A 24,930-nucleotide genomic window follows, 5' to 3' on the forward strand; every position below is an offset into this window, starting at 1 on the left:
AAAAAAAAAAAAAAAAAAAAAAAAGAATGGAGAAACTGCTTTGTCCCACGACCCAGAATGCACAGTTTATAAATCCCTCCTTTTTTCACTTGGCACTTGACTCTCCCTTGAGATTTTTTTCATGAGCTTTGCATAAATAATGATCTTTTGTTTAGCCTCTGTCAAGTGTATTTTTATTCTTATATTTAATTTTTATATTTAGAGCTAATATCCTAAAATTTGGCTCAACCCCCATTTTAATAATCTGGGTCCCATATTTGGAACCTAGAACATAAGGCTTAATATCCCTCTGGACTGTCGTCATTTTCACCCCTTCCCTCATCCACCTGCCAGACTCTAAAAATTATTACTGTGAAAGAGCAGTCCACCAAACCCAGGAAACTATAGAGCTTTATTGAACTTAAAAACCAAGGCCAGAAAATATCTGATGATTTTCATTCCAAGACTTAAGGACTCAGGTTTTTTTTTAAATCTTTATAATTTAATGAAGAAAATGGTTTCCAAAGAGTGGCATAAGACAGCCTGGCCAAGTCCATGTGGGACCCACTCTCTGGAACCCTCAGCTGCCATGACTAAATGTATGACCGCAAGATGCTCATGATTCACTAACAGGAAAACTGTTGGGTTTCTCTTTATCCTGGGCCAGAATGCTGTCAAGTTATTGATAAAATATGACCCAAAGCAGTTCAGAATGATAAGTTGAGCTGGGAGCTGCTACCATGTATATATTGTGCTGCTGTGTGGACCAACAGCCATGAAAAAAGAACCAGTAGACACCCAGAATCACCAGAAAATGTATGCTGAAAACCACTGTGTGGATTAGTGGCCATAACTCATGTTCCATGTATTCTGGTTAAGAATCAGAAGGAAATGTATCTCCAGTGCTAACTGGAAAATTTGACTGAGCTAATTTAAATGTTCCTTGTGACAACACCTTGTGTGACTACATTATGTCAACAGCACTGTCAAGTGTACACAAAATCAGTGCTACATTTGTTTGTTACTAATCAACTGATTCCCTTTTTGTATCCCAAGCCAAATTAGTTAGCTCCTTCTATAACCTAGGTCTGAAGCTTAGATATGTACAAAGTGGCAGATGCAGAAATTGTTCAGGAGATGTTGATTAGATCTAGATCAAACATCTGTACTACTTTGTACTTTCACCACACAGTAGCCTTGTCTATCCAGCAGCACCCATACCTTAAGACAGTTATCACTCATAGAGATCAGGATGCAAAGCCAGGAATGCTGGGTTCCTGAATCAGCATTTTTACTGAGAGTATTAGTCTGCTCCTAGTATACATTAAATTTTGCTCTCAGAGATGAGCTCTGTGTGCACAGTCTGCTATCCAGAGACCTCACTGGGTTTCATGCAGTATCCTCAGTGCCCCAGAACCACCTACCCTCCCCTATTTGGTGGGGTGGAGTACCTCATCCCACTGTTCCTGTTCCTTCTGCATCCCCACCACTGTCATCTCTGACAGGCTGCTGACCTCATCTTAGGCACTCCCAAGTGACATTTAATGGTAACATCCCAACACGTGAGGCAACAAAATACTGATACCTGTGAACTCTTGCCTAAACCTGATTACTCCTCGGATGTTCCTCTGTGAGCTTGTCATTAGATGCAGGGACTTGTTGACCTGATTGTCTCTCCTGTTACACAGCAAGTTATCCACCCAGAACTGTGCCATATACATTTGTGGTTAGATGTGTTTATCACCTCATGGGTTCCATGTCTATCACAGTTATCTGGTCTGTAACATAGGGTTGATTTCTGTTTAAATAAGGAACACTACATGAATTTACATGTCATCCTTACACAGGGCTATGCTCATCTCTTCTCTATGGCATGCCAAGTTTAGCATATGTGTTGCCAAAAGCAAGCATTGTTTTTTAAGTAACTAAGAAAATCAGAGCCAGAACGATGGCATGATATTTTAAGAGTACCAGCTTCTCTTGCAGATGATGTGGGTATGGTTTCCAGCCTCCATATGGTATATCACAATTATCTATAGATGCAGTTCCAGAGGATCTGACATCCTCTTTTTGCCTCCATATACACTGGACAGAAGTGGTAAACAGAGTCATATGTACGAGTAAAACCTCAATACACAAAAAATATTAAAGCAAATAAATAAAAGAAAAGTAGTTTTAAAAGAAAAGGAAGGAAAAGAAAAGAAAAGAAGTGAGGAAGAAGGAAAGAAGCCCTCAGGGAGGAAAAGAAGCAAGAACTTGGAAAATTTAAACTTCTCAGGGAGCTTTTGTGCTTCTTTCTCCTTTCCTTCTTCCAATAGACCTTGAGCCTATGAACAAGAAACATGGGATCTGGTGATAAGGTCTATGGTCCTGAATCTTTCCCCAAGATGTTCATGTAGATATTCTGAGTGCTAAGCATCAGTCACTAAGGTGTCCTAGTGCCAGTTCCAGGCAGAAGTTCTTGAGTCTCTGTGTATTGCAAACATGTGAGGAGTTGGAGTAAGAGTTTTAGGGGAGGGAGGCAGGAGTAGTAATGAGAAAGCAGCCAGCTCCTGACTGGCTGGAGATTAGTATCAAGGGAGATTTTGTCTGTGAACTAGATGACAGTACACACAGGAAATCCCATTCTACAACTCTGGTTCTTTCTCTTCCTTTCATGTGATTTGTTGGGGCGGAGGGAGGGAGGAAAAGAAAAAGTATTCTTACTTCAGATATGGGCACCAGCATCAGATCAAAGTAATGATTCTCCCAAAGTGCAGCTTTGCAAACTAATATTTTTTGGACTTAAAGGGCAACTGAGTCATCACAATGCCCACCCAGAATAGATGATGACTCATGAAAGCTGTATCCCTGAAATTTTTTGTGAGACTTACAGGCAGCTCTAGTAGCTGTAAAGTCTCATTCCCAACGATCATTACTACATATGTAAATCTGGCAGGGGGGTTTTGTGAATCCTTAAGTTCCAAGAGGACCTTGAGCCCGTGTGAGTTGTTTATTTCCTAAGGTTTAAGCATTAAAAAGAGCTATAAAATATATGAACATGATGCGGGAAGATTCCTAGTTTTGTTGTTTGGTTTAATTTGGTTTTTTCATCGTTTCTTCGTTTCCTACATGGCCACCTGCACCTTAGCTGCATGGTGATCTAGTCTATTTCTGAGTATCATTGCACACTAGCATCAGGCACAAATAACAGGAGCACAGCTCAAAGAGGGTAGCCACAGAAGAGTGATTACATGTTAGTCCCTCACAGAAGTTCATGAAAACTGAATGAGAAGTGATAGGAAGATTAAAAACAAGATTCATTCCAATGTTGCTTTCTAAATACCTACACATTGTTTTTAGCACAAATCTGATGAATAATGCCAATAAAGAGTGATTCTGGAAAGAAATCTGGAAAATATTACACAATCTGAAGGAATCCCACCAGCTCAAGTGTGCTAAACATCACTGAAAGGCCTTGCCCTTCTCCCTTATTCCCTTTGTCTTGCTAAAACACATTCGATTACATTTTTGAAATTAGCCACCATTCACTTAGTCGGCCACTTCCTCCACTTAAGTCTGACTACCATGGTCTAGCTATCAAAGTTTGAAGACCAACAATCAAAAATCCTCTTTTGGCTATTAATTAAGCTGTTCAATAAAAAAATAAATACCCCATCCTAACAGTGGGTTTCTCCTTTTACCTTAAAAACCTTCCATTTGCCTGTTGACCACATGTCTCTCTTTTCTATCCAGAGGTTGTCCTTTGTCACTACCCCCCAGCCCTTACCCAAGAAAAATATCCCTTCCCCTTTCTCTTGTTCCTTTTTCCTCTATCTTCTATCACCTGTTTTTGTCTCATATTCCATGACTTTTGTCATTCTGGGGCAAATAAATCACTTTTGTTCTGAGAACATGTTCTTCTGTTGTCTTGAACAATACCAGTCCCTACAACTACAATATTGAAAAGGAGAAAACTATCAGACCAACAACCTAACCTCCATCACTAAGACACTAAAGAAAGAAAAGTAAACAATGTTCAAGAATTAAAAAGAAAAGTAAATATGGTAATCTATACTATCTAGAAAAGTGAAAAATTATGTATAGTACTAATGTTAACTACTGAGACATAGAAAGAATATTAAAACAACAGGAATAATTCTACAAAGCAAGACAATGAAAGTATGATCCAGGTAACTTCATCTCCACATTGATCAGCTTCTTAGGAACAGCTTTTTAAAACGTTTTGAATTTTTATTTTATGTTTTGGGTATTAGGCCTGTATGTATGTCTCTTCACCACTTGCATGCTTGGCCTACAGAGGCCAAAAGAGGGTGGCATATACCATGAAACAAGATTTGCAGGCTTTTGAGAGCAACCATGAGGGTGCTGGGAGTAAAAACCCAGGTCTTCTGAAAGAGCAGCCAGACTTCTTAACCACTGAACCATCTCTTTAGCACTCCTTTCAAGAAGAATTTGTAATTAATTACTTATTGAGGTTTTAAAAATAAGCTATATGAAAAAGACCAGAACAAGAGGCTCTTGTTCTTGAATCACTTCAATTACATAGTGTCTTGTTGGGCAATAGGGAATTGGGAATACGGGTGATAGTGGGTATGGATTTTCTTCCAATAGTAAAGGGGTTACAAAATTAGTGACAAAAATGTTACCCTTGGAATATCCTAAGTCTACCAAACTGCACCCCTTTCAAAGGTAGACTTTCTGACAAATAATGAGAATTATGGTTTGCATTGTCCATCTCTCCTCCAGGTTTGCATAAGTGTGACTCATATCAGTGTCATCATGGTATCAAGACAACATTGAATTGGCAATTAGTTCTGCTCAGTTGGGAGGAAGGAGTCACCTCTGACTTAGAAGTAATGTGATCTGAACAGAATCCTACAAGGAGGCAAGCCTGAAAGGCTACAAGCCAGTATCATAGCTCATGTGGGCATTAGTAAGTTCAGAACAACTTCTAATCCATCCTTCTGGATCCGCTGCTGCCTTCTGTAGATAACAGGGTGCCCATTCTCCCTGAGATAGCATTTGTCCAGTCTGGAACCCTAAAATGCAGTCCTCATATCCTTTGCTTTTCCAGGGTAGAACAAAAGACTTCATAGGCAGGTAGGGATGGAGCATCTAAAAGCACAACAGAAGATGGCTTGAATTTATATGCAGATTCTATGCTAATGGTTTCTGAATATTTTGATGTGAAGCTTTCTAAAAAATGACGTGGGTTACTTTTTAAATGTGGTTCCCAATAAATAAGATATTACCCGCCTAATCAAAAATGGTGCCTGTCCTTGCTTCTCAAGAATTACAAAATAGGTGAAATCAGCTTCTCACTTCTGCCAAGAATCTGAAGCTCCAGCCTTTTTGGAGCACAATTGAGAGAACTGTGAGCCCCAGTTCTAGACAATAAAATCCTTCTTCTCTTGCTATTTGTCCTATATAAACTCCCCTAGCTTCCAAGATGCACTCACAGTGCCATCCATGCTGCCTGGCTCATGAGGCATGCTCCATCATATGTGTTAAACTTGAAATACAGAGATGAATGCCTTATGGAAGAGGAACTTCCAGTAAAAAGGACATATACAACATCTAGAAAGCTGGAAGCCTTCAAGAAAATGAGGATTGCTCAAGACAGTCACATACAGAAAACTGGGGGTCTTTTGTAGCACTTTCCAGCTGCAGTAACAGATTGCATCAAAACAGCTAAGACATATTACTCACAAAATTCTTATAATTCAAATGTTCTAGGATTTACTCATATATATGTGTGTGTGTGTGTGTGTGTGTGTGCATATATATATATATATATGTAACTTATATTTCAAATGTTTATATATATAATTTACATTTCAAATGTTTTCCCCTTTCCTGGTTTCCCCTCTGAAAACCCCCTAACCCATTCCCCTGCCCCTGCTCAACAACACACCCGCTCCCATTTCCCTGTCCTGGCATTCCCCTACACTGGGGCATCGAGCCTTCTCAGGACCATGGGCCTCTTTTCCCATTAATGTCCAGCAAGACCATCCCCTGTTACATATGCAGCTGGAGCCATGGGTCCCTCCATGTGTACTCTCTGGTTGGTGGTTTAGTCCCTGGTAGCTCTGGGGGAGTACTGGTTGGTTCATATTGTTGTTCCCCCTATGGGTCTGTAAACTCCTTCAGCTCCTTGGGTCCTTTCTTTACCTCCTCCATTAGGGACCTTGTTTTCAGTCCAATAGGTGGCTGACAGCATCCACCTCTGTATTTGTCAAGCACTGGCAGAGCCTCTCAGGAGACAGCTATGTCAGGCTCCTTCCTGTCAGCAAGCACTTGTTGGCATCCACAATAGTGTCTGGGTTTGGTGACTGTATATGGGATGGATCCCTAGCTGGGGCACTCTCTGGATGGCTTTTCCTTGAGTCGCTGCTCCACTCTTCTAATACCATAAAATTAGGGTATTAGAGTTTTAGGGAAAGCAAATATTCATTCTACTACAGGAGCTCAAGCTAAACACTAATCCTATGGAAGAAGATGGAAGGTTCACTCACACCAGGATCTTATAATAGAAATCACATGGGCCTTGCATGCAGCCCAGAATTCCCAGAAAGTATCTGCTAATTAGAATATGCCCCTCTTCCAATGCTGCATTTCCCAAGGCTGGGCATCATCAGCAAATCAAGGGAATGAGAAGCCATGTATTGCCCATTCCACATCCATCCACAGCATTGCCATGTGGTAGGCCAGGTAGATACCTATTCCCCTTCCTTGTGAACACCTTCTGCTGGCATGAAAAGGTTTATGGGCATCAAATAATGTTAATCAAGTGGCCATTAAGAGAGAAACAGTGGATCGGTGTTCTTCAATTTCCAATTAGCACACTGAGTTGTTCTTTCCTTTAATAAAGATACATATTACTGCACATGTCTCTGAAGAAAGAGCTAATGACACTGGTGCCAAGAAGAGGACTTCAAATGGGAAACAGATATATATATATATATATATGTATATATATATATATATATATACATATATATAGATAGATAGATAGAGAGAGAGAGAGAGAGAGAGAGAGAGAGAGATCCTTTTAACAAATATTTTTTTCTCTAACAACAAGCAGTCATTTAGTCTCTGATTGTCACAGGGGAATAAAAAAATGGGAAGATATTGCATATAGGGCATCGCACATATAACCTCTACATTTTATAGAGGATTGCAACCAGTCATAACCAATCTAGGAACACTTGTCTCTGTTTGAAAATATAAACATGTTACATAAGTTAAAATGAAATTTAAACAAATTATTACATTTTGATTATATTCCTTTTTTGTTTTTTTTTTTTTGGTTTTATTAAAAAATTGGTTTTGTGTGGGAGAGTCTGCTGTATGCCTATGTACCAATATGTGTTTTGTGCCCTTGGAGGTCAGAGTAACTGGAGTTGCAAACAGTTCTGAATATCCATGTAGTTGTGGGAACCAAACCAAGGTCGTCAGGAAGAGCTACAAGTGCTCTTAACTGATGAGCCATCTCTCCAGCAGGATTGGTTAGGTTTTTGGTAGCTATTTTTTTTTTCATTAAAATTGTAGTTAAAAATGGTAAACTCAAGAAAAGCATGCAAGATAATTTAAGTAGATCAGTCTCATATATTATAAAATATATTGAGTTGTCCTCATCAAACAACTGTCAACTCAGCACAAAATCCCTCTTTGCCAGAAACACTATTATGAGATTTCTAAGTTTCGTGAGTTCTTCCTAGGGGTTTCTATCATCTAGGCAAGGTCTTGGATCTACTTTGACATTTTGTACCTACTCTTCTCATCATTGAAGTTCAAGAGTATAGTCACTGGCTACAACCAGATATGGCAGGATACTCTGGACTACATACAAGGTAAAACAAGATTCATACTAAAGAACATGATGACATACCACATAGGTGTATTATACCATTTGCCATGTGAAAAATGACTGTATTTACATCTGTGTGTAATAATATTTTCACCTCTTTCTTAATATATTGTTAATATATCCAAAAAAAAAATACCACTGTAAGCCATGTTATGGCTTCACAGACAAGACTGAACAGAGCTTGTATTTAAGAATATCAACTGAAATATATGGAAAAGATGACAGAGGAACATCCTCATATCTTCTTGTTACTAGGTAGACCTGAGTGAGAAGTCAAACAGAGACATCAAAATTTCCTGCTTCCCTACTGGGAGCAATTATGGTAGGAACAGAGAAAGATGATGAATGGATGGTACTGGCTCTGTCAACTCCCCTCTTATGAAAGCAGCAGCATGCTTGGACTGTGCATCACACACCTGCCAAGGATAAAAGGGCTGCTACCCTGGACCATTCAGCCACAGCCTCTTCAGCACAGCCTTCTTCTCCTGCCTCTGCTGTATCTGGTGAGTACCTAACTAGGGACAGGGCCTCTGCTAAGACTGTGTGTAGAGATGACAAGCTAGATGTGACTGGGGTGAAAGGGCCTCAGCTAAGACCATATTGAGGTAAGAAACTGGAATTGACTGTGCTGAAAGAAGCAGAAGTGTCTAGAAGAGACCGCAGGAATTGGATCTGCCATGGGCCAGGAGAAGGGTTGAAAACACAGAGAGGAGCTTCTGTGGGTATATCAGGACCTGTGACAAACCAGAGTCCTGATTCTCAGCATTGCCTCCACTCTTATGGGGGTCTGCATCAGCCCAGAGATTTCCCCAACAGTCATTTCCCCATTACTTGTATTTGCTACAGTTCAGCAGAGAGCTAACTAGAAGTATCCACACCCCCTTCTGCAAGCAGGCAAAATGCAAGACAATGTCAGGCAGGTCATGGAGATCAGTTACCCTTTGCCTTTCTAAAGCTCAGTGTTCTGAGTGCACTTACTGGGGATGCATGCTGATCTAACTGATAGTCTTAAGAATGCTATGTTCAAATGGATGTGTGTCTCTGCGTATCTGTATATTTCATAGATACCTTGGCTTAGGAAGCAGATAGGTCATGGAAGGCATGTGTTTGACAGACTAAGTCAGCAGACACTCACCAGAAGCCTCTCTCTATAATGTTTCTTTTTTTAAAAAGATTTATCTATTTATTTTACGTATATGAGTACACACTGTAGCTGTAAAAATAGTTGTGAGCCTTCATCTGGCTGTTGAGAATTGACTTTTAGAACCTCTGCTAGCTCCAGTCAATCTCACTAGCTCCAGACCAAAGATTTACTTATTATATTATAAATAAGTAAACTGTAGCTGTTTTCAGATGCACCAGAAGAGGGCATCAGCTCTCACTACAGGTGGTTGTGAGCCACCCTGTGGTTGCTAGGATTTGAACTCAGGGCCTTCGGCAAAGCAGTCCATGCTCTTACCCGCTGAGCCAGCTCACCAGCCCCCTATAATGTTTCTATTATACTCTTCTAGGTCAAATTCCTGCCGAGATGTCCTGCCAGCAGAGCCAGAAGCAGTGCCAGCCTCCTCCCAAGTGCCCCTCCCCAAAGTGCTCCCCAAAGTGCCCCCCAAAGAGCACAGCACAGTGTCTGCCTGCAGCCTCCTCCTGCTGTGCTACAAGCTCTGGGGGCTGCAGTGTCCCCAGCTCTGAGGGAGGCTGCTGCCTGAGCCACCACAGGCGCAGGTCCCACAGATGCAGGCGCAGGAGCTCCAGTTCCTGTGACCGTGGCAGTGGTCAGCAGTCTGGGGGCTCAGGCTGTGACCACAGCTCTGGGGGCTGCTGCTGACCTGGAGCATGATGCTGAGACAAGAGACTCTGGAAGAAACACGCATCCCAGGAGCGAAGGATTGCCTGTTTTGTCATGTCTGACCCTGGACACCCTTCTCTGCATGTCTGATGCCCAGAGCCCTTGTTCCCACCCTTCTTATGGAGTCCCAGTGCCCACCCCTGGTTCTGACCAAGAATAAAGCTTCTATCCTCACCACACTAGTGTGTCACTGTCATTGTTCCCTGTCCTCCACAGGTGGCAGGTATATGCTCCTCCACTCTAATTTCCAGTTCTAGCATTATACACATTCAAAGCATAAAAACACCATAGCTCTATAGACAGAAAAATTTAGAGGTCTGTTAGAAATGTTAATATTAGCTGGGCAGTGGTGGCACACGTCTTTAATCCCAGCACTTGGGAGGCAGAGGTGGGCAGATTTCTGAGTTCAAGACCAGTCTGGTCTACAAAGTGCATTCCAGGACAGCCAGGGCTACACAGAGAAACCCTGTCTCAAAAAAAGAAAGAAAGAAAGGAAGGAAGGAAGGAAGGAAGAAAGGAAGAAAGAAAGAGAGAAAGAAAGAAAGAGAAGGAAAGACGGAAATTTTTTTTAAAGATTTATTTATTTTTTATGTACACGGATACATATGAGTGCTCTATCTGTATGTACTCCTGCCCACCAGATACCATTACAGATGGTTGTGAGCCACCATGTGGTTACTAGGAATTAAATTCAGTACCTCTGGAAGAGCAGCCAGTGCCCTTAACCACTGAGCCATCTCTTTAGCTCTCTTTTTACTTTTTATTTTGAGACAAGCTCTCACTAAATTGTCCAGGCAGTTCTGGAATGTAAGATTTTCTTGCCTCAGACCCCAAGTAGCTGGAATCCACTACGCCCAGGTAAGAGCTTTTTGCTTTTTTTTTTTTTTTAAGATTTATTTATTATTATATGTAAGTACACTGTAGCTGTCTTCAGATGCAACAGAAGAGGGTATTAGAAGTAAAGAACAATGGTATAGGAAGTACAGACACAGCAAAACTCTAACAGAGAGGTCAGGGAGGAAAGTAAGATAAAACAGAGTAAGACAAGAGGACAAAGGGAGCTGATGAGTTAGAAAAGGAGAGTGTGACAGGTGTCAATACCAGGCAGTTAGAACAAGGAGGGAGAGGAAGAGAGAAATGCTGGTCAGATTATGGATTTATTTAACTCTCTGACCAATAGTTCCCTAGAGCTTCTCATGTGAGGAAATCTTAAGATATAGACACTCAGTTCTGTAGGTAACCTGTACGGTCATTTCTCTGAAAGGCCACACATTTTAGAATGGAGAAACTGCTTTGTCCCAGGACCCAGAAGGCACAGCTTATAAATCCCTGCTCTTGGCCACTTGGCACTTGACCATCCCTTAAAATTTTTCACGAGCTCTGCAAAAACAATGATCTTTTATTTAGCCTCTGTCAGGTTGATTTTTCTTATCTTTAAATTTTTGTATTGAGAACTAATATCCTAATATATGATAAACTCCCCTTTTAATAATCTGGCTCACACATTTGGAACCTAGAATTTTGGTTCCATCACTAGTCTGATTCACCTACCATATACTAAAAAATGTTTCTGTGAAAGAGCAGTCCACCAAACCCAGGAAACTACAGAGATTTTTCAAAATTAAAATCCAAAGCTGGAAAATATCTGATTATATCCACTTCAAGATCCAATGACTCAGGGTTTTTTTTTAATCCTTATAATTTAATGAAGAAAATAGTTCCCAAAGAATGGCATGAGATACCCTGGCCAGGTCCTTTTGGAACCCACTCTCTAGAACAACCTAACTCCCTAAAGAGGGACCCTCAGCTGCCATGATTAAATCAATGACCACAAGAATGCTCATGATTTACTACTGGAAAAACTGTCAGGTTTCCCTTCATTCTGGGCCAGAATGTTGTCAAGTCATTGATAAAATATGACCCAAAGTAGAAGGATAAGTTGAGCTGTGAGTTGTAACAATATATATCTTTTCATGCTGTGAGGACCACGAACCATGAACCCAGAACAAGTGAATACCCAGAACCACCAGAAAGTGGAAACTGAAAACCACTGTGTGGATTAGTGGCTGTAATTCATGTTCCATATGTCTGGCTAGGGATCAGAAGGAAATGTATCTCTAGTGTTAAGAAGAAAATTTGACAAAGCTAATTTAAATGCACCTTGCATGGTTTGACTACATTATGTCAATAGCACTTTCAGGTGTACACAAAATCACTGGTACATTTATTTGCTACTAATCAGCTGATTCCCTCTCTGTATCCCAACCCAAATGACTTAGCTCCTTTTATGATCTATGTCTAAAGCTGACAGATATGCAAAGTGGAAGGCTCACAGATGTAGGGGAGATGTTGTTTAGGTCTTGCTCTGATATCTGAACTAAGTTGTGCTTTCACCACACAGTAGCCTTGTCTCTCCAAGAACATCCATACCTTAAGCCAGCCATCACCCATAGAAATCAGGGTGCAAAGTCAGGAATACTGGGCCCTTGAATGAGCATTTTTACTGAGAGTACTATTCTGCTCTTACCATACATAAAATTTTACTCTAAGATATGAGCTCTATGGGCACTGTCTACTCTCTAAGGACCTCTCTACTTCCTGGGTTTCATGCATTACTCTCAGTGCCTCAGAAAAAGCTACACTCCCCTTTGGTAGGGTGGAGTTCCTCATCCTACTGTTCCTTCTGCATCCCCATCACTGTCATCTCTGACACGCTGCTGACCTCATTTCAGGCACTCCCAAGTGACATTAAATGACAACATCCCAACACATGAGGCAACAAAAAACAAATAACCTGTGAACTCTTGCTTACATATGATTACTCCTCAGGTGTTCATCTGTGAGCTTATCACTAGATGCAGTGACTATATTACCTGACTGGACTGTCTGTCCCGTTACACAGCAAGTTATTCAACCAGGACTATGCCATATACATTTGTGGTTAGATGTGTTTATCACCTCATGGGTTAAATGTCTATCATAGTTATCTGGTCTGGAATATCAGGTTGATTACTTTTTAAGTATGGAATGCTTCATGAATTTGCACGTCATCCTACCACAGGGGCTATGCTAATTTTCTCCGTATCATTTCAATTTTAGCATATGTGTTGCCAAAAGTAATCATTATTTTTTAAATAACTAAAGAAAATCAGGGCCAGAAAGATAGCACAACAGTTTAAGAGCACCAGCTGCTCTTGCAGATGATCCCAGTTTGGTTTCCAGTATCCACATGAAGTATCACAGTTATCTGTAGATGCAGTTCCACAGTATTTGACATCGCCTTTTTGCCTCTGTGAACACTGTACACACTGACAGACACACACACAAGTAAATCTTCAATACATATAAAAACTTAAGGAAAATGAACAAGGAACAAAAAGAGGTTTAAAACAAATGGGAAGCAAGCAGGAAGGAAGAAGCCCTCAGAAAGGAAGAGAAGCAAGAACTCTCAGTGAGGAAAAGAAGCAAGCACTTGGAAGGCTTTAGGGCACTTCTCAGGGAGCTTTTGTGCTTCTTTCTCCTTTCCTTCTTCCAATAGACCTTGAGCCTATGAACAAGAAACATGGGATCTGGTGGTAAGGCCTGTGGTCCTGGCCACTAACTCCTAAATCTTTCCCCAAGATGTTCATGTAGATATTCTGAGTGCTAAGCATCAGTCACTAAGGTGTCCTAGTGCCAGCTCCAGGAAAAAGTTCTTGGGTCTCTGTGTATTGCAAACATGTGAGGAGTTGGAGTAAGAGTTTTAGGGGAGGAAGGCAGGAGTAGTGATGAGAGAAAGCAGCTATCTCCTGACTGGCTGGAGACTAGTACCAAGGGAGGCTAGTACCGGGCTTAAGGGGCAGATGATCATCACAATGCCCACCCAACATAGGTGATGACTCATAACAGGTGAATATTTGAAACTCCTTGTGTGAATTGCAGGCAGCTCCAATGGCTGTAAACTCTCATTCCCAACAATCATTGCTACATATGTAAATCTCGGAGAGGGGTTTTGTGAATCCTTAAGTTCCAAGAGTACCTTGGGCCCTTGTGAGTTGTTCATTTCCTGAGTTTTGAGCCCCAGAAAGAGCTATAAAATAGGAAGTGTACATGCTATTGAGAGGTACCCAGTTTTGTTGTTTGGTTTAATTAGGTTTTTTTATTTGATTGTTTGTTTGTTTGTTTTCCTAGTGCCCACCCTGTACCTCAGCTACATGTTAATTTAATCTATTTCTGAGTATTACTGCCCACTATCACCAGGCACAAATAACAGGAGCCCAGGTCAAGTAGGGTAGCCACAGAAGAGTGATTAGATTTTAGACCCACAGAGAAGTTCATGAAAACTGCTTGTTTGAGGAGTGATAAGAAGTGTATAGATACAGTTCTTTCTAGTGTTAATTTATGAACATCCACATATATTTAGCACAAATCTGATGAATGATGCCAACAAAGAGAGGTTTGCTAAAGAAATCTGGAAAATATTATACACTCTGATGGGACTCTTGCCACCTCAAATATGCCAAACATGACTGATAGGCTTGCCCTTTTCTGCCATTCCCTTTGCCTTACTAAAACCCATTAGATTACATTTTTAAAATTAGCCACCAATCCCTAATTTGACCACTTCTGCCTCCTAAGGCTAACTACCAAGATTCAGTTATCACAGTTTAAAAACCAATAATCAAAGAACCCCTTTTGGTTGTGTTAATTAAGATGTACAATCAAAATTGAATACCTCATCATAACACTGGGTTTCACCTTTTACTTTTATAAAATTCATTAGCCTATGGATCACATTTCTTTCCTTTCTATCCAGAGGCAGTCCTTGGCCACCACCCCCTAGCCCCTGCCCAGGACAAATATCCATTCCCTATTTCCCTTGTTCCTTTATCCTTTTCCCTATTGTCTAACTCCTGTCTTTGTATCTTACTCCCTGATCTTTGTCTCCATGGGACAAATAAATATCCTTTGTCCTGAGATCTTTGTCTTGTGTTGTCTTGAACAATACCAATCCCTACAACTAATATATTGAAAAGGAGGAAACTATCAGACCAACAAACTAACCTTCATTTTTAAGACATTAAGGAAAGAAAAGTAAACAACTCAAGAATAAAAAAGGGAAATGTGGTATTCTATACTATCTAGAAGAGTGAAAAACTATATATAGCCCAAGTGTCATAATCAGACATAGAAAGAATACTAAAACAATAAGAATAACTCTATAAAACAAGACAATGAAAGTATTGCCCAGATATATTTGTCTCCATATAAATCAGCTTTTTAGAAGCAGCTTTTAAAATCATTTTTTTTTAATTTTTATTTTATGTGTATGAGTATTTGGTCTGCATGTGTCTCTTCACCATTTACATACTTAGTGCCACAGAAGCCAGAAGGTGTCATATACTACCATGTAACAAGATTCACAGGCTTTTGAGAGTCACCACGTGGGTGCTGGAAATAAAAACACTTCTTCAGAAAAAGCAGCCAGATCTTAACCACTAAGACATCTCTCCAGCTCACATTTTAGGAAGAATTTTTATTAAATGATTTCTTGTGGATTTAAAAATAAGCTAAGTGAAAGAGACCAGAACAAGAGGCTATTCTTCTTGAATTGTGTCAGTTACATACTATCTTGAGGGGCAATAGGGAATTGGAAATGCAGATTACAGTAAGTATAGATTTTGTTCTGACAATAATAGAGGTGTTTAAAAAAAAGTAGTGATGATAATTGCAGCCTTTGAATATCCTAAGTATACCAAACTACACACCTTACAGAGATAGATTTTCTGACATGTAATGACATCATGGTATGTATTAAGCATCTCTCCTCCAGATTTGCCTATGTGTGACTCAAATAAGTGTTATTATGGTAACAAGAAATCCTTGAGTTGGCAATTAGTTCTGCTCAGTTGGGAGGAAGTAGTCACCTCTGACTTAGAAGTTACATGAACCAAACAGAATCCACCAAGGAGGTGAGCCTGAAAGGCTGCAGGCTTTCTCTATCATATCACCTGTGGGCATTAGCAAGTCCAGAACTCCTCATAAGCCATCCTTCTAGACCAGCTGCTGCCTTCTATGGATCACAAGTTGCCCATTCTCCCTGAAATGGCACTTGTCCCATCTAGAACACTGCAATGCAGTCCTCATATCCTTTGCTTTTCGAGAGCAGGACAGTTTCCTCTCCAACATAAAAGATTCTATAGGCAGGTAGAGAGGCAGCATCTGAAAGTACAGCAGATGATGTCTTGCATCTCATGAGAAGATTCTTGCATGAGACTTTCTGAAGTTTTTGTTGTGAAACTTGCCAAAACATGACAGAGGATACTTTTCAAGTGTGGTTCCCAATAACTTAAGATTCTACCTACCTGGTCAAAAAAGGTCCCTGCCCTTACTTCTGAAGAATTACAAAGTACATGTAATCAATGTTTCGCTTCTGCCAAACATCTAAGGCTCCAGGATTTTTTTTTTTTTTTCGAGACAGGGTTTCTCTGTGTAGCCCTGGCTGTCCTGGAACTCACTCTGTAGACCAGGCTGGCCTTGAACTCAGAAATCCGCCTGCCTCTGCCTCCCAAGTGCTGGGATTAAAGGCGTGCGCCACCACCGCCCGGGTAGGCTCCAGGACTTTTGCAGTACAATTGAGAGAACTGTAAACCCCAGCTCTAGACAACAAAATGCTTATTCTCTGGCTGTTTTCCTACATAAGATCCCTCTTGGTTCCCAGATGCACTCACTCACAGTGCCATCCACGATGCCTGGCTCTTGATGTATCCTCCATCAAATGTGTTTTAACTTAAAACACAAAGTAATGAGTGGCTTCTGTGAGAGGACCTTCTATTAAGGAGAGTATTACAACATCTAGAAAGCGGGAAGCCTTCAGGAAAACGGAGCTTCTCAAGACAGTCACATGGAGTTAACTGGAGAAACCTTAGCCCCCTTAGGCTCCTGTAACAAATGACATCAGAGCAGCTAAGATGTATTTCTTACACATTCTTATTATTCAAATGTTCTCTTAGAGTTTACTCTTCTAATAACATAAAATTAGGGGTTATAGTTTCTACATGAGTTTGAAGGAAATCAAATACTCATTCTACAACAGGAGCTCAGGCTAAACAGTACCTTAGGGAAGATCATGAAAGATTCTTTCATACCAGGATCTAGACTAGGAAGCAGATGGGTCTTGTATGCAGCCCAGAAATTCCTGAAAGTAGCTGCTAATTAAAATATGCCCTTCTTCTAATGGTGAATTTCCCAAGGCTTGGCACCATCGGCAAAGCAGGGGAATGAGAAGCCATGTATTGCCCATTCCTCATCCATCCACAGCATTGCCATGTGGTGGGCCATGTAGATACCTATTACTCTTCCTTATGAGCACCTTCTCCTGGGGTGATAAGGTTTATGGGCATCAAACAATGCTAGTGAAATGGCCATTGAGAGAGAAAGGATGGGTGGGAGTCCCCCACTCTCCAAAATGGCCACTGGGAGAGAAACAGTGGATGGGGTTTCTCAATTTCCAATTAGCACACTGAGCTGTACTTTCCTTTAGTAAGGATACATATTGCTGCACATGTCTCTGAAGAAAGAGTTAATGACATTAGTATCAAAGAAGAGAACTTCAAATGTGTGTGTGTGTGTGAGTGTGTGTGTGTGTGTGTGTGTGTGTGTGACAGAGAGAGGGAGAGAGAGAGAGAGAGAGAGAGAGAGAGAGAGAGAGAGAGAGAGAGAGAGAGAGAGAGAGAGAGAGAGAGAGAGAGAGAGAGAGAGAGAGAGAGAGAGAGAGAGAGAGAGAGAAAGAGAATGAAAGGGGGAGAGAGAGATCCTATTAAGAAATACTTCCTTCTCTAACATCAAACAGTCATTTAGTCTCTGATTGTCATATGAGAATAAAATAATGGGAAATATTATATCTAGGGTAACATATAACAATCTACATTTTATAACATTTCATAAGGGGTTACACTCATAAACAACCCAGGAACACTTGTTTCCGTCCTAAAATACAAGCATATTTCACAAACTTGATCCAAAGACCTCCACACAAAACCAGATACCCAGAAACTAATAGAATAGAAAGTGAGGAAGAGCCTCAAATACATGGGTACAAGGGGAAAGTTCCAGAACAGAAGACCAATGGCTTCTTCTCTAAGATCAAGAAATAACAAATGGGACCTCATAAAATTGCAAAGCTTCTGTAAGACAAAGGACACTGACAATTGGACAAAAGCACAACCAACAGATTTGGAAAAGATCTTTACCAAATCTATCTCTGATATAGGGCTAATATACAATATATACAAAGAACTCAAGAAATTAGACTCTAGACAATCAAATAACTGTATTAAAAATGGGGTATAGAGCTAAAAAGAAAAATTCAACTGAGGAAACTCAAGTGGTGGAGAAGTACCTAAAGAAATGTTTAAGCCAGCTGTGGTGACACACAACTTGAATCCCAGCACTTGGGAGGCAGAGGCTGGTGAATTTCTGAGTTCCAGGCCAGCCTGGTCTACAGGGTGAGTCCAGGACAGTCAGGGCTATACAAAGAAACCCTGTCTAGAAAAAGCCAAAAAAGAAAGAAAGAAAGAAAGAAAGAAAGAAAGAAAGAAAGAAAGAAAGAAAGAAAGAAAGGAAGGAAGGAAGGAAGGAAGAAAGAAAAGAAAAGAAAAGAAAAGAAAAGAAAAGGAAAGAAAAGAAAAGAAATGTTTAACATCCTTTGTCATCAGAGAAATGCAAATGAAAACAACCCTGAGATCCCACTTCACAACAGTCAGAATGGCAAAGATCAAAAACTCAGGTGACAGCAGATGCTGGCAAGGATGTGGAGCAAAAGGAACACTCCCCAATTGTTAGTGGGATTTCAAGCTGGTACAACCACTCTGGAAATCAGTCTGGTGGTTTCTCAGAAAACTGAACATAGTACTGCCTGAGGACCCAGCTATGCCACTCCTGGACATATACCCAAAAGATGTTCCAACATGTAACATGGACACATGCTCCACTATGTTTATAACAGCCTTAGTTATACTAGCCAGAAACTGGAAAGAACCCAGATGTTCTTCAACAAAGGAATGGATACAGAAAATGTAGTACATTTGCAAAATGGAGTACTACTCAGCTGTTAAAAACAATGAATTCATAAATTCTTAGGCAAATGGATGGACCTAGAAAATATCATCCTGAGTGAGGTAACCTGTTGCGAGAATTATATAAAAGGAATCCACCCTGCAAACTCGCTTTCCCGACAGGCCACATTTTTGAGCCGGTACCATTCGGCCTCAATAAGCTCCAGCAGATTTTTACTTTTTTCTCCCAGCAAGCTACATCTTGCTCGCATGCAACTCTTTACACACTCCCACAATCATTCATCTAAATAGCGCCAAAGACCCGATAAATAAAGCACGGCTCTTAAGGCCTTAATATCCAATCAGATTTATATAATAATAAAATCACAATTTCTAAGATGCCACTACAATAATTTCAGAACCGAATAATAAAGACAATATTCTAACCCAATTAATCTATTCTGTAAAAACATTTGCTTGGTTGTATAACCTCGTGGGGTCTGGCTAGCCCTCATCATCTGTCTCCATGATGACGACCTCTCCTCCTGCTCTTCTGACCTTTCTCCTCCTCCAACTCTCGCTCCACCTCTCTATTCCTGTACAATCACAGGCCTGACAATGCCCCAATGTGATGGGACAGAGAAAATGCTACAGCAGTAAACCAATCACAAAAGAACGTGCGTGGCATGTACTCACTATTAAATGGATATTAGCCCAGAAGCTCAGAATACCCAAGATACAATTCAGACTACATGAAGCTTAAGAAAAAGGAAGACCAAAGTGTGGCTGCTTCAGACCTTCTTAGAGGGGGTTAACAAAATACTCACGGAAGGAAATACAGACAAAGTGTAGAGGAGAGTCTGAAGGAAGGGCCATCCAGAGACTGTCCCACCTGGGGATCCATCCCATATACAGTCACCAAATGCAGACACTATTGTGGATGCTAAGAAGTGCATGATGACAGGAGCCTGATATAGCTGTCTCCTGAGAGGTTCTGCCAGAGCCTGACATATACAGAGCTGGATGCTTGCAGCCAACCACTGAACTGATCACAGGATCCCCAATGGAGGAGTTAGAGAAAGGACTGAAGGAGTTGAAGGGGTTTGCAACCCCATAGAGAGAACAATAATATCAACAAACCAGAGGTCCCAGGACCTAAATTACCAACCAAGGAGTACACATGGAGAGACCCATAGCTCCAGCTATATATGAAACAGAGGATGGCCTTGTCTGGCATCAATGGGAGAAGTGGCCCTTGGTCCCATGAACGTTCAATGCCTCAGTGTAGGAGAGTGTGAGGGCAGGGAATTGGGGGTGGGTGGGTGGATGTGGGCATATCCTCACAGAAGCATGAAGATGGAGGATTGGATAGGGTGTTTCTGGGGAGGGGATAACACTTGAAGTGTAAATAAATAAAATATGCAATAAAAATAAGTAAATGAATTTTGATCATGGTCTTTTTGTGCATTTTTTAATTTTGTTTTGTGTGGGAGTGTCTGCATATATACCTATGTGCCACATGTGTATTTTGTGTCCAACGGGTCAGAGGAGGCATTGAATCCTTTGAGGTTGAATTGCAAACAGTTGATTATATATAAGTAGATACTAGCAATCAAATCTAGGTCTTCAGCAACAGCAACAAGTACTGTAAGTAATGAGCCAACTCTAAAGCACTATTGGTCAGGTTCTTTAGTAGCCATTTTTTTTTTTCATTAAAACTGTAGGTAGCAAACACTCAAGGATATAATACAAGACAATTTAGAGAGATCAGTCTCATATATTGTAAGTTATACTGAGTTGTTCTCATCAAACAACTGTCAACTCAGCTCACCCTCCATCTCTACCAGAAACTGTATGACGAGATTTCTGAGTTCAATGAGATCTTCTAGGGGATTCCGATCACCTCGACAAGGTCTTGGATCTACTTTGACCTTTTTTACCTACTATTCTCATCATTGAAGTTCAAGAATATAGTCACTGGCTCCATCCAGATAGGCAGGATACTCTGGATTACATATGAGGTGAAGCAAGGTTCACACCAAAGGTCATACACTAAAGCCTGATGACATAGCACATAGGTAGATTACAGCATGTGACATATGACTCTGTATTTACAACTGTGTGTATTAATATTTTCAACTCTTTCCTAATAGAGAGTAACCTACCCAAGAAGAAAAAAAATACCAAAGTAACCCATGATATGGCTTCAGAGCTTGTGTTTAAAAATATCGACTGGAATATATGGAAAAGGTGGCAGAATAATAGCCTCACCACCTCCCCTTACTAGATAGACCTGAGTGAGAAGTCAAACAGAGACATCAAAATTTCCTGCTTCCCTACTGGGAGCAATTATAGTAGGAACACAGAAAGATGATGAATGGATGGTACTGGCTCTGTCAACTCCCCTGTTGTGAAAGCAGCAGCATGCTTGGTCTGTGCATCACACACCTGCCAAGGATAAAAAGGGCTGCTACCCTGGACCATTCAGCCACAGCCTCTTCAGCACAGCCTTCTTCTCCTGCCTCTGCTGTATCTGGTGAGTACCTAACTAGGGACAGGGTCTCAGCTAAGACTGTGTGTAGAGATGACAACCTGGATTTTAATGGGATGAAAGAAGCAGGGATGTCTAGTTGGAGACAGCAAGAAGAGGACATGTCGGAGACTAAGAGACAGGGAAGAGAATACTGACAGGAGCCTCTGTGGGTACATCAGGACTTGTGACACACCAGAATCCTAGCTCTCAGCATTGCCACCACTCTCCTGAGAGGTCTGCATCAACCCAGAGGATTCTCCATAGATCTTTATCCCATTACCTTTATTTGCTACTATTTAGCAGAGAACTACTTAGATGTATCAATATCCCTTCCTGAAAACAGATCTAAAAGGAAGACAATGTCTTGCAGGTGATGGAGATCAGCTACCTTTTGGCTTTCTAAAGATCAATGTTCTGAGTGCATTTACTAGGGATGCATGCTCATCTATCTGATAGTCTTGAGAATACTGTATTCAGATGGATGTATACTTCCATGTTGCTGTTTGTTTCATACAGATCTTTGCTTTGAAAGCAGATAGTTAAGAAAAGGCATGTGTTTGACAGACTAAGTCAGCAGACATTCACCAGAAGCCTCTCTCTATAACGTTTCTATTGTATCTTCTAGATCAAACTCCTGCCGAGATGTCCTGCCAGCAGAGCCAGAAGCAGTGCCAGCCTCCTCCCAAGTGCCCCTCCCCAAAGTGCTCCCCAAAGTGCCCCCCAAAGAGCACAGCACAGTGTCTGCCTGCAGCCTCTTCCTGCTGTGCTACAAGCTCTGGGGGCTGCAGTGTCCCCAGCTCTGAGGGAGGCTGCTGCCTGAGCCACCACAGGCGCAGGTCCCACAGATGCAGGCGCAGGAGCTCCAGTTCCTGTGACCGTGGCAGTGGTCAGCAGTCTGGGGGCTCAGGCTGTGGCCACAGCTCTGGGGGCTGCTGCTGACCTGGAGCATGATGCTGAGACAAGAGAGTCTGGAGGAAACAAGCATCCCAGGAGCAAAGGATTGCCTGTCTGGTCAAGTCTGACCCTGGACACCCTTCTCTGCCTGTCTGATGCCCAATGCCCTTGTTCCCAAGCTTCCTGTGGAATGTCATTGCCCCTCCCTGATCTGTCCAAGAATAAAGCTTCTATCCCCATTACACGGGTGTGTCACTGTCATTTTTCCCTGTCCCTCCACAGGTGGCAGGTATGTGCCCCTCCCCTCTAACTCTCAATACCAGCACTATATAAACCAGAGCATTAAAGAAAAAATCATAGCTCTACACCAGGAGAAGTTTAGAGGTCTATCAGAAATGTGAATGTTCACTTGGGTTGAACCAGAATGGGGGTGAAATGACTGGGGTCTAAAACAAGGAATGGTATGTCCTATGGCTTGTGAAGTGTATATTCATCTCACAGTGCAAACCTAACCCTACTGTGAAGAGCCACACTTTGCTTTGATGAGTGACTTCTAGCATCTAACTAGAAAACACTGACTTTGCAATTAGGTAAGCATTCAAATAAAGTAGCTCATTCTTTTCAGTAGTGATGTCATGGCTTTCTAAGGGGTGTCTAGAAATACCCATAGATAATTTTGACTATAAAAAATGGGCTTCAGGTCAGGAAAATGCAAATTAAAACCCCTATTAGATTCTATCTCACCTAAGTCGTTATGGCTACTATATAGAAAACAAATGATATTACAATGTTGTGGGGAAGAGTAACTATTGGAAATAGAAATGAGTGAAGCCACTCTACAAGTCAGAATGTAAGTTCCTCAATAATCAAAACCAGAACCGCCATATAGCTCAGCCATACTGCTTCTGGGCACATACACAGAGAAAACATTATCCAACCATGGAGATACTTATACATCCATGGTCATTGCTTATCTATTCAAAATAGTAAGGAAATGGAGCCAACCTAGATGTCCATCAACAGAAGAGTGGATGATTTCAAATGTATCAAGTTTTACAATGGAATTTTACTTACCTGTAAAGAAGATTGAAATTGTGAAATCTGCAAGAAAATGAATGAATCTGTAACATGTCATAAGAAGTAAGGCCATCCAGACTCAGAAAGACAAAATCTGCATCTCTCTCATAGGAAGATACTTGTAATGTTTGTGGATATGTTTTAAAAGAAAGAATTGTGGGAAGTTTAGACTAAAAAACTAGATCAAGATCATGTAATAAGAACAAGATATGGTAGGAAAGGGGGAGCAAGAAAAGGAGACACAACTTGAAAGTGGAAAGGAAAGAAGGGATGAGGGGGACAAGAGAAGAACAGGTGTCAGGGAGAAAGGAAAGAGAACAAGATTTTGTTGATTTGTCCATAATTAAACATAAATATTTGTACGCTAATACAAATTTTAATTAAAATAATTTTGTGCTTATGATGAATATTGTTTGAATTTTGTGGGTAGAAGCCAAGATAGCCCTAAACATCCTACAAGTCACAGGCTAGCACCTAAACCAAGGAATATCCAATACAACAGTAACAAGAAGATTAAAAAAAACTGTGAATCTGAAAAGAACTATGGTTCAGACACAATAAAACTCTAGCAGAGAGATAAAGCAAGGACATTAAGTTAAAAGAGACTAAGTCAACAGGACAGACAGAGCTGATGATTTAGAAATGAGACTGTGAAACCAGGCAGTGGTGGTGTACACCTTTAATCCCAGCACTTGGGAGACAGAGGCTGGTGGATTTCTGAATTCGAGGCCAGCTTGGTCTACAGAGTGAGTTCCAGGATAACCAGGGCTATACAGAGAAACCTTATCTGGAAAAAAACAAAAAACAAAAAAAGAAAAAAAGAAGAAGAAAGAAAATGAGATGACAACAGGTGTGAATACCAGGCAGTTCGAACAAGGAGGGAGAGGAAGAGTGAAACGCTGGTCAGATTATGTATTTATTTAAGTCTCTGACCAATAGTTCCCTAGAACTTCCCATGTTAGGAAATCCTAAGAGACAGAAACTCAGTTCTGTAAGTAACCTTTAAGGTCATTTCTCTGAAAGGCCACACATTTTACAATAGAGAAACTGCTTTGTCCCAGGACCCAGAAGGCATAGCTAATAAATCCCTGCTCTTGACAACTTGGCATTTAATTCTCCCTTGATATTTTTTCAAGAGTTCTGCAGAAACAGCAATCTTTTATTTAGCTTCTGTCAAGTTGATTTTTCTTATCTTTAAATTTTTATATTGAGAACTAATATCCTAATATATGACTCAAATCCCCTTTTAGTAATCTGGCTCTCACATTTGGAACCTAGAATGTTGGTTCCTTCACTAGTCTCATCCACCTGCCAGACTCTAAAACTTATTACTGTGAAAGAGCAGTCCACCAAACCCAGGAAACTCTAGAGGTTTTTCGAATTTAAAAACCAAGGCTGGAAAATATCTGATTACTTCCATTGCAAGATCCAAGGACTCAGGGCTTTTTTTTTTAATCTTTATAATTTAATGAAGAAAATAGTTCCCAAAGAAGGACATGAGATACCCTGACCAGGTCCTTCTGGGACCTACTGTCTAGAACAACCCAACTCTAAAGTGGGAACCTCAGCTGCCATGATTAAATCTATCACTTCAAGATGCTCTTAACTCACTACTGGAAAACTGTTGGGTTTCTGTAGCCCGCGCAGTCGTCTCGCCGGGAAGAAGACACGCGGACACTAGGTTCCTTCTGCA

General features: G+C 40.9%; 3 protein-coding genes and 2 non-coding genes across 6 annotated transcripts in view; 2 read left to right on the forward strand and 3 right to left on the reverse strand.

Moving 5' to 3' along the window:
- The window catches only part of LOC116094155 (late cornified envelope protein 3D-like), a 54,978-nt gene that overhangs the window by 11,579 nt on the left and 18,469 nt on the right, over window positions 1–24,930 (reverse strand). The gene's annotated exons all lie outside the window — the stretch shown is intronic.
- LOC116094516 lies at window positions 1,782–1,886 on the reverse strand. The gene has a single exon (XR_004120163.1). It is a non-coding gene; the product is annotated as a U6 spliceosomal RNA (small nuclear RNA).
- LOC116094158 (late cornified envelope protein 3E-like) lies at window positions 9,381–9,677 on the forward strand. Its single transcript, XM_031376095.1, has one exon. It carries the CDS (start codon window positions 9,381–9,383, stop codon window positions 9,675–9,677), a length of 297 nt encoding a protein of 98 aa, XP_031231955.1.
- LOC116094501 lies at window positions 12,715–12,822 on the reverse strand. The gene has a single exon (XR_004120156.1). It is a non-coding gene; the product is annotated as a U6 spliceosomal RNA (small nuclear RNA).
- On the forward strand, window positions 21,899–22,399 carry LOC116094156 (late cornified envelope protein 3D-like). The gene has a single exon (XM_031376094.1). The coding sequence runs from the start codon at window positions 21,909–21,911 to the stop codon at window positions 22,203–22,205; it is 297 nt and encodes a 98-aa protein (XP_031231954.1). The 5' UTR covers window positions 21,899–21,908; the 3' UTR covers window positions 22,206–22,399.

Source organism: Mastomys coucha, unplaced genomic scaffold (genome assembly GCF_008632895.1).
Source record: "Mastomys coucha isolate ucsf_1 unplaced genomic scaffold, UCSF_Mcou_1 pScaffold16, whole genome shotgun sequence".
Lineage (NCBI taxonomy): Eukaryota > Metazoa > Chordata > Mammalia > Rodentia > Muridae > Mastomys > Mastomys coucha.

What these genes read in the sequence shown, in the direction of transcription:
- LOC116094158 (XM_031376095.1), top strand. Translation starts at nt 9,381, where the DNA reads ATGTCCTGCCAGCAGAGCCAGAAGCAGTGCCAGCCTCCTCCCAAGTGC.
- LOC116094156 (XM_031376094.1), top strand. Translation starts at nt 21,909, where the DNA reads ATGTCCTGCCAGCAGAGCCAGAAGCAGTGCCAGCCTCCTCCCAAGTGC.